The 10,031-nt window shown below is 42.7% G+C and overlaps 1 protein-coding gene across 1 annotated transcript in view; it reads left to right on the forward strand.

The window, feature by feature from the left end:
- The first annotated feature begins 6,612 nt into the window (after window positions 1-6,612).
- The window catches only part of ARHGEF16 (Rho guanine nucleotide exchange factor 16), a 14,354-nt gene continuing 10,935 nt past the window's right edge, over window positions 6,613-10,031 (forward strand). Inside the window, exons 1-3 of the mRNA XM_029284663.1 lie at window positions 6,613-7,167; window positions 8,201-8,252; window positions 8,761-8,924. Coding sequence (XP_029140496.1) covers window positions 6,613-7,167; window positions 8,201-8,252; window positions 8,761-8,924 — 771 coding nt within the window. The remainder of the gene's footprint in view (window positions 7,168-8,200; window positions 8,253-8,760; window positions 8,925-10,031) is intronic.

A 10,031-nucleotide genomic window follows, 5' to 3' on the forward strand; every position in this document is an offset into this window, starting at 1 on the left:
CTTTAAAGAGCTTTAAAGCTCTTCCGCCGATCAGCTCGCTGATCATTAATTTTATTAGCTGTAAAGTTTTCTTCTCTCTATATATACGCATACGGGTGGCCCTCGCCTTATGACAGCTCCATTTAGTGACCGTTCAGAGTGACAACGGTACTGCTCAATGGTAATATTTTTTATTTTTTTTTGCCCAGCCAGCTAGCACAGAAGAGAAAGCAGTTTCTGTATCCAAGCAGGGCTTGCTTGCAAGTGACCTTTGGAAAAGTGGTAGGACCGGTTAAACTGGCCCCTGGGTTCGTGTGGGTGTGCAGGAGCGAGCGAGCGAGCGTGCACGCTTGTGCCAAGAAAAGCCAGCGTGCTCCTCCTCCTCTTCTTCCCTGTCCAAGTCCAGCTTTAAAGATCCGGTCTGGAAAATCCTGCCCCAAATTGTCCTTTTTCAATGCCAGATTCTGAAGGCTGATCTGGGTTGGTGTCCTGTAGTCTGTTTCCAACTTTCTCTGATACCATAAACCTTTATCTATTTCTATTTCTACTTTTATTTCTACTTCTGTTTCTACTTTTATTTCTACTTTTATTTTTACTTCTATTTCTACTTTTATTTTTACTTCTATTCTACTTCTAGTTCTACTTTCATTTCTACTTCTATTTCCATTTCTACTTTTACTGTTATTTCTACTTTTATTTCTACTTCTATTCTACTTCTACTTCTACTACTTTCTACTTCTGCTTCTATTTCCATTTCTATTTCTACTTTCTACTTCTATTTCTACTTTTATTTCTACTCCTATTTCTATTTCCATTTCCATTTCTACTTCTGCTTTTATTTCTGCTTTTATTTCTACTATGTCTACTTTTATTTCTATTTCTATTTTTATTTCTACTTCTTCTATTTCTACTTTTATTTTTACTTCTAGTTCTAGTTCTACTTCTACACACACACACACACACACATAAAGAGCACGAAAATTAACAGACAAATAAAGAGTAAAGCAGGAACGAAAGAAAGTCTCCCCCCCCCCCCCAAAAAAACCAGGACTAAAGAAACAGTTCTTCCCTCTGAGTCCTTGTTAAAACCCAGTTTGTGATGTTCTCTCTTAATCGTGGCTATTGTCTAAGCCAGGGTTCCCTCTCTTTTTCCCTCCCTCTAGGGGTCTTTGGGATCAACATGGCCCAACGGCATTCAACCGCCTTTCCGGGGGGCCAAAGTCCCCTCCTGGACCATCAACCCATCAGCAACAACGGCTTGTCCCCAGGTGGGAAATGCGTCTCTGTGACCTCGTTGGAGGATGCCGGCCACCCGGCCGAGCCCTCGCCCACTCTCTCCATTCCGCGGCGGGTGGTCCTGAGCACGGAAAGCCCGGCCGCCCTCAAGGTGGGCACCCAGCAGCTCATCCCCAAGAGCTTAGCCGAAAACCCCAGGTCCAAGCTTCCCGCCCGCCCCCAGAGCTTCTCCGATGGGGTGGTGGGGGGCAGAGAGGGGGTCCGCTGCGACCCCAAGCGCTTGTCGGCGCCCAGCCTTTCCCTGGAGGACGAACTGGAGGACGAGTTGGACGCAGGCGAGGGGACGCTGAAGCGCAACCTGCGCAGCCTGTCCTACCGGGCGGCCATGAAGGACCTGAAGAACGGGGCAGGAGCCGAGCCGGTCAGGGCCCCGGAGGGTCTCAGGCCAGTGCTGGAAGACGCCAAGCCCCCCGCTAGCCGGGCCCCAGCCAGGAACAAGGTAGGTGAAAAAGACAGCGGTTATAAGCCACCCTTTTCAGTGGCGTTGTAACTTTGAATGTCGTGAGTCGAGGTCTGCCTCTGCTTTATTTATTTGTTATTATTTACTATTTAAGATTTAACCTTCCATTCGATTGACAGTCTGGGACTGGTAAAAGTTTAACAGTTGATTCTTCTTCTTATTATTATTATTACTATTACTATTATTTAAGATCTAATCTTCAGTTCGAAATACAGTCTGGGACTGGTAAAAACATAACAGTTCATTATTTATTATTAAGATTTCATCTTCAATTCAATTCACAGTGGGACTGGTAAAAACTTAACAGTTGTTTATTATTATTATTATTGATTTAATATTCAATTCAATTCACAGTGTGGGACTGGTAAAAAATTAATAGTTTATTATTATTATTATTATTATTATTGATTTAATATTAAATTCGATTCACAGTGTGGGACTGGTAGAAAACTTAACAGTTTATTATTATTATTATTATTATTATTATTGATTTAATATTAAATTCGATTCACAGTGTGGGACTGGTAGAAAACTTAACAGTTTATTATTATTATTATTATTATTATTATTATTATTATTATTATTATCATCATTGATTTAATATTCAATTCGATTCACAGTCTGGGACTGGAAGAAAACCAGTTGTTTGTTTGTTTTTAATTATTATTATTATTATTATTATTATTATTATTATTATTATTATTATTGTTGATTTAATATTCAATTCGATTCACAGTCTGGGACTGGAAGAAAACTTAACAGTTCTAGTCCTGCCCAAGGGTCTAAGAGCTGTTAAGGTAGCATCTGCATATATAGGCAGTTCCAAGTAGGATGCTTTTATTGCAAAGTCAAAATATTCAGGTCTAATAAGTTCAAAATAATAATGATGATGATGATGATGATGATATAATGTTAATCTTCAATTCGCTGCAAGCCAAAAGCGACCCCTATTTGGATGAGTAACGAAGCATCTTAGTTTCAATAAGCTGTGGTCCAGTTGCCCTGATTTAGCCCTTTTTAGATCGGCCTGGCTGAACCAGGCAACGGTGGGGTGGGGGGATTCCAGCCTCACGCACTGACGGCAGACTCCCATCTTCCCCACAGCGGACTCTGGGGCGCAAGCGCCTGCAGCACCACGGCGGTTCGTTCAAAGACGGTGAGTCCCGCGCCGTCCCCCGCCTTTGATCGTCCTTTCTTCAAACGTTGAAAACTCAAGTCTTAAAAGTTGCCAACGTTGGACACGCCTGGAGGTTGTTAAAGAAGAGATCGGACAGCCATTGGTCTGAAATCGTATAGGGTTTCCTGCTGGAGCAGGGGGTTGGGCCAGATGACCTCTGAGGTCCCTTCCAACTCTGTTGATTTGTTATGCGGAACTAGATTTTGCCCTGGGCTTGTGGTTGCTGCTTTGTCCCGCCAAAGTGTTTTTGTGCGTTGACCCGCAAAACTCTTTTTGAGTTCAGAGCATCTCTTTGACCGGGATGAGAAACTTCCTGACAGTGAGGACAATCGACCAGTGGAACAGCTTGCCACCAGAAATCGTGGGCGCTCCATCACTGGAGATTTTTTAAGCAAAGCCTAGACAATCACCTGTCCGAGATGGTGGAGGTTCTCCTGCTCGAGCAGGGGGCTGGACTAGAAGACCTCCAGGGTCCCTTCCAGCTTCTATTCTGTTCTGTTCTCTTTGCCAGACCCCCGTTTGTATCAAGAGATCCGAGAAAAAGGCCTCAACTCCATCAACCACGAGTCGGACGATGACCTCCTCGACCTGGACGCCATTCCTGAAGAACATCCGCCTGCCATCGTGGTGAAAAACTACCGTCCTGCTCACACCACCTGGAGCCAGCAGCTCGAGGTAGGGAAGGGCGAGAGGAAGGTGTGGCACCAAGCTCAGAAACACAACGCAGGCAGCACAACTCTCCCCCTTGGCCGAGTCAATATCGACCCGGTAAATATCTGCCCATCTTCGGAGACACCAAAGGTGCAAAGGGCACCTGACATGCAGCGGGAACACACAGTCACACCCACAGACTCACACAGACACAGCCAAACAAATAAACACACACCTGATTCTTCCCCATAAGCCCCTTTTCAGGAAAAGAGAAACATGAGGAATGGGAAGAGGCTTCGCCCATTTGACTCACTGCCTGAAGCAGCCAGGAGGAAACGCAACGTTTGCGTTTGGTCTGGAGTGTTGCAATAAGCAATAAGTCCAAAAAGCTTGGAAATTCCCGGATGTGTGTGTGTGTGTGTGAGTGTGTGGCTGTGTAATTAAACGCACACACAAACACCCACCCAGACCCAGGTGCGCGATTGCCTCTGATTTAGACACAAGCCGTGGGATCCCTCAGAGGGCGGTCCTCGTTTCATCGTTTGTCCTTCCATTTGTTCAGTTTCTCACGGAATAAAATATTACTTTTTTTAAAAAAAACAACTCAAACTTTCCTTCCAACCTCCCCCCCCCTTAAATTTTTAGGAGGGATGAAAGGATATTAATTTCAGATTGGTTATGATAATTTGCAAATAAAGCAGAACATAGGAATTAAAGGGAGTTGAATAGAATAGAATAGAATAGAATAGAATAGAATAGAATAGAATAGAATAAGAATTAAGAATAGAATAGAATTAAAGAATAGAATAGTAGAATTACAGAATACAATAGAATTATAGAATAATTAGAATAGAATAGAATAGAATAGAATACAATACAATACAATACAATACAATACAATACAATACAATACAATAGGTGTGGACCTCACCTTTCCAGATGTGAAGCCTTCACCTCCCCAGAGCTGAGAAGTGAAATGTGCACATCTGGAGAGCACAAAGCCAAAAAGAGCACTTGAAGGCCCCTTGGTGAATCCTGTTGGCAGAAGAAGCTGGTCTGAACTTCCACAGCATAGATGGTCCNCCCTTCTCCCTCTTTCTCTTTCTCTCTCTCTCTTTCTTTCTCTCCCTTCTTTCTCTTTCTCTCTCTCTCTCTTTCTTTCTCTCCCTTCTCCCTCTTTCTCTTTCTCTCTCTCTTTCTTTCTTTCTTTCTTTCTCTCCCTTCTCCCTCTTTCTCTTTCTCTCTCTCTCTGTCTTTCTTTCTTTCTCTCCCTTCTCCCTCTTTCTCTTTCTCTCTCTCTCTCTGTCTTTCTTTCTTTCTCTCCCTTCTCCCTCTTTCTCTTTCTCTCTCTCTCTCTCTCTCTCTCCCTCTCTCTCTCACACACACACAGAGAGAGAGAGAGAGAGAGTGAGAGAGAGTGAAAATCCTTTGCAGTTCTTTTCCAGCATTCCCCCTTCAAATCCTTCACTCCGTTTTTTTTTTTAAAAAAAATCTTTTTCCTGGGGACAGTTTTTGGCTTCTTAATTGCCTTTAAGTTTGTTTTGGATGTCATGTTTTGTTTTGTTTTGATGAGCTTTAAAGAGCTTTAAAGCTCTTCCGCCGATCAGCTCGCTGATCATTAATTTTATTAGCTGTAAAGTTTTCTTCTCTCTATATATACGCATACGGGTGGCCCTCGCCTTACGACAGCTCCATTTAGTGACCGTTCAGAGTGACAAGGGTACTGCTCAATGGTAATATTTTTTTTTTATTTTTTTTTGCCCAGCCAGCTAGCACAGAAGAGAAAGCAGTTTCTGTATCCAAGCTGGGCTTGCTTGCAAGTGACCTTTGGAAAAGTGGTAGGACCGGTTAAACTGGCCCCTGGGTTCGTGTGGGTGTGCAGGAGCGAGCGAGCGAGTGTGCACGCTTGTGCCAAGAAAAGCCAGCGTGCTCCTCCTCCTCTTCTTCCCTGTCCAAGTCCAGCTTTAAAGATCCGGTCTGTAAAATCCTGCCCCAAATTGTCCTTTTTCAATGCCAGATTCTGAAGGCTGATCTGGGTTGGTGTCCTGTAGTCTGTTTCCAACTTTCTCTGATACCATAAACCTTTATCTATTTCTACTTTTATTTCTACTTCTACTTTTATTTCTACTTCTACTGTATTTCTACTTTTATTTCTAGTTCTATTTCTATTTCTATTTCTATTTCTATTTCTTTTTTTTATTTCTACTTTTATTTTTACTTCTATTTCTACCTTTATTTCTACTTTTATTTTTACTTCTATTCTACTTCTAGTTCTACTTTCATTTCTACTTCTATTTCCATTTCTACTTTTACTGTTATTTCTACTTTTATTTCTACTTCTATTCTACTTCTACTACTTCCTATTTCTGCTTCTATTTCCATTTCTATTTCTTTCTACTTTTATTTCTACTATTTCTACTTCTATTTCTACTTTTATTTCTACTCCTACTTTTATTTCCATTTCCATTTCTACTTCTACTTCTATTTCTACTTTTATTTCTACTATGTCTACTTTTATTTCTATTTCTACTTTTATTTCTACTTCTTCTATTTCTACTTCTATTTCTACTTCTATTTCTACTATTTCTACCTTTATTTCTACTTTTATTTCTACTTCTATTCTACTTCTACTACTTCCTACTTCTGCTTCTATTTCCATTTCCATTTCTACTTCTACTTCTATTTCTGCTTTTATTTCTACTATGTCTACTTTTATTTCTATTTCTACTTTTATTTCTACTTCTTCTATTTCTACATCTTCTGTTTCTACTTTTATTTTTACTTCTAGTTCTACTTCTACACACACACACACACACACACACACACACACACACACATAAAGAGCACGAAAATTAACAGACAAATAAAGAGTAAAGCAGGAACGAAAGAAAGTCTCCCCCCCCCAAAAAAAAAACCAGGACTAAAGAAACAGTTCTTCCCTCTGAGTCCTTGTTAAATCCCAGTTTGTGATGTTCTCTCTTAATCGTGGCTATTGGCTAAGCCAGGGTTCCCTCTCTTTTCCCTCCCTCTAGGGGTCTTTGGGATCGACATGGCCCAACGGCATTCAACCACCTTTCCGGGGGGCCAAAGTCCCCTCCTGGACCATCAACCCATCAGCAACAACGGCTTGTCTCCGGGTGGGAAATGCGTCTCTGTGACCTCGTTGGAGGATGCCGGCCACCCGGCCGAGCCCTCGCCCCCGCTCTCCATTCCGCGGCGGGTCATCCTGAGCACGGAAAGCCCGGCCGCCCTCAAGGTGGGCACCCAGCAGCTCATCCCCAAGAGCTTAGCCGAAAACCCCAAGTCCAAGCTTCCCGCCCGCCCCCAGAGCTTCTCTGATGGGGTGGTGGGGGGCAGAGAGGGGGTCCGCTGCGACCCCAAGCGCTTGTCGGCGCCCAGCCTTTCCCTGGAGGATGAACTGGAGGACGAGTTGGACGCAGGCGAGGGGACGCTGAAGCGCAACCTGCGCAGCCTGTCCTACCGGGCGGCCATGAAGGACCTGAAGAACGGGGCAGGAGCCGAGCCGGTCAGGGCCCCGGAGGGTCTCAGGCCGGTGCTGGAAGACGCCAAGCCCCCCGCTAGCCGGGCCCCGGCCAGGAACAAGGTAGGTGAAAAAGACAGCGGTCATAAGCCACCCTTTTCAGTGGCGTTGTAACTTTGAATGTCGTGAGTCGAGGTCTGCCTCTGCTTTATTTATTTGTTATTATTTACTATTTAAGATTTAACCTTCCATTCGATTGACAGTCTGGGACTGGTAAAAGTTTAACAGTTGATTCTTCTTCTTATTATTATTATTATTACTATTACTATTATTTAAGATCTAATCTTCAGTTCGAAATACAGTCTGGGACTGGTAAAAACATAACAGTTCATTATTTATTATTAAGATTTCATCTTCAATTCAATTCACAGTGGGACTGGTAAAAACTTAACAGTTGTTTATTATTATTATTATTGATTTAATATTCAATTCAATTCACAGTGTGGGACTGGTAAAAAATTAATAGTTTATTATTATTATTATTATTATTGATTTAATATTCAATTCGATTCACAGTGTGGGACTGGTAGAAAACTTAACAGTTTATTATTATTATTATTATTATTATTATCATCGATTTAATATTCAATTCGATTCACAGTCTGGGACTGGAAGAAAACCAGTTTTATTATTATTATTATTATTATTATTATTATTATTATTATTATTATTATTATTATTATTATTATTATTATTATTATTGATTTAATATTCAATTCGATTCACAGTCTGGGACTGGAAGAAAACTTAACAGTTCTAGTCCTGCCCAAGGGCCTAAGAGCTGTTAAGGTAGCATTTGCATATATAGGCAGTTCCAAGTAGGATGCTTTTATTGCAAAGTCAGAATATTCAGGTCTAATAAGTTCAAAATAATAATGATGATGATGATGATGATGATATAATGTTAATCTTCAATTCGCTGCAAGCCAAAGGCTACCCCTATTTGGATGAGTAACGAAGCATCTTAGTTTCAATAAACTTTGGTCCAGTTGCCCTGATTTAGCCCTTTTTAGATCGGCCTGGCTGAACCAGGCAACGATGGGGTGGGGGGACTCCAGCCTCACGCACTGACGGCAGACTCCCATCTTCCCCACAGCGGACTCTGGGGCGCAAGCGCCTGCAGCACCACGGCGGTTCGTTCAAAGACGGTGAGTCCCGCGCCGTCCCCCGCCTTTGATCTTCCTTTCTTCAAACGTTGAAAACTCAAGTCTTAAAAGTTGCCAACGTTGGACAGGCCTGGAGGTTGTTAAAGAAGAGATCGGACAGCCATTGGTCTGAAATCGTATAGGGTTTCCTGCTGGAGCAGGGGGTTGGGCCAGATGACCTCTGAGGTCCCTTCCAACTCTGTTGATTTGTTATGCGGAACTAGATTTTGCCCTGGGCTTGTGGTTGCTGCTTTGTCCCACCAAAGTGTTTTTGTGCGTTGACCCGCAAAACTCTTTTTGAGTTCAGAGCATCTCTTTGACCGGGATGAGAAACTTCCTGACAGTGAGGACAATCGACCAGTGGAACAGCTTGCCACCAGAAATTTTTTAAGCAAAGCCTAGACAATCACCTGTCCGAGATGGCGGAGGTTCTCCTGCTCGAGCAGGGGGCTGGACTAGAAGACCTCCAGGCTCCCTTCCAGCTTCTATTCTGTTCTGTTCTCTTTGCCAGACCCCCGTTTGTATCAAGAGATCCGAGAAAAAGGCCTCAACTCCATCAACCACGAGTCGGACGATGACCTCCTCGACCTGGACGCCATTCCTGAAGAACATCCGCCTGCCATCGTGGTGAAAAACTACCGTCCTGCTCACGCCACCTGGAGCCAGCAGCTCGAGGTAGGGAAGGGCGAGAGGAAGGCGTGGCACCAAGCTCAGAAACACAACGCAGGCAGCACAACTCTCCCCCTTGGCCGAGTCGATATCGACCCGGTAAATATCTGCCCATCTTCGGAGACACCAAAGGTGCAAAGGGCACCTGACATGCAGAGGGAACACACAGTCACACCCACAGACTCACACAGACACAGCCAAACAAATAAACACACACCTGATTCTTCCCCATAAGCCCCTTTTCAGGAAAAGAGAAACTTGGGGAATGGGAAGAGGCTTCGCCCGTTTGACTCACTGCCTGAAGCAGCCAGGAGGAAACGCGACGTGGAGTGTTGCAATAAGCAATAAGTCCAAAGAAGCTTGGAGATTCCCGGATGTGTGTGTGTGTGTGTGGCTGTGTAATTAAACGCACAAACACCCACCCACACCCAGGTGCGCGATTGCCTCTGATTTAGACACAAGCCGTGGGATCCCTCAGAGGGCGGTCCTCGTTTCATCGTTTGTCCTTCCATTTGTTCAGTTTCTCACAGAATAAAATATTACTTTTTTTAAAAAAAACAACTCAAACTTTCCTTCCAACCTCCCCCCCCCCTTAAATTTTTAGGAGGGATGAAAGGATATTAATTTCAGATTGGTTATGATAATTTGCAAATAAAGCAGAACATAGGAATTAAAGGGAGTTGAATAGAATAGAATAGAATAGAATAGAATAGAATAGAATAGAATAGAATAGAATAGAATTAAAGAATAGAATAGAATTACAAAATAGAATAGAATTATAGAAGAATAGAATAGAATAGAATAAGAATTAAGAATAGAATAGAATTAAAGAATAGAATAGTAGAATTACAGAATACAATAGAATTATAGAATAATTAGAATAGAATAGAATAGAATAGAATAGAATAGAATAGAATACAATACAATACAATACAATACAATACAATAGGTGTGGACCTCACCTTTCCAGATGTGAAGCCTTCACCTCCCCAGAGCTGAGAAGTGAAATGTGCACATCTGGAGAGCACAAAGCCAAAAAGAGCACTTGAAGGCCCCTTGGTGAATCCTGTTGGCAGAAGAAGCTGGTCTGAACTTCCACAGCATAGATGGTCC

The sequence above is a fragment of the Protobothrops mucrosquamatus genome, unplaced genomic scaffold (genome assembly GCF_001527695.2).
Source record: "Protobothrops mucrosquamatus isolate PMUCROS unplaced genomic scaffold, P.Mucros_1.0 scaffold805, whole genome shotgun sequence".
NCBI lineage: Eukaryota > Metazoa > Chordata > Lepidosauria > Squamata > Viperidae > Protobothrops > Protobothrops mucrosquamatus.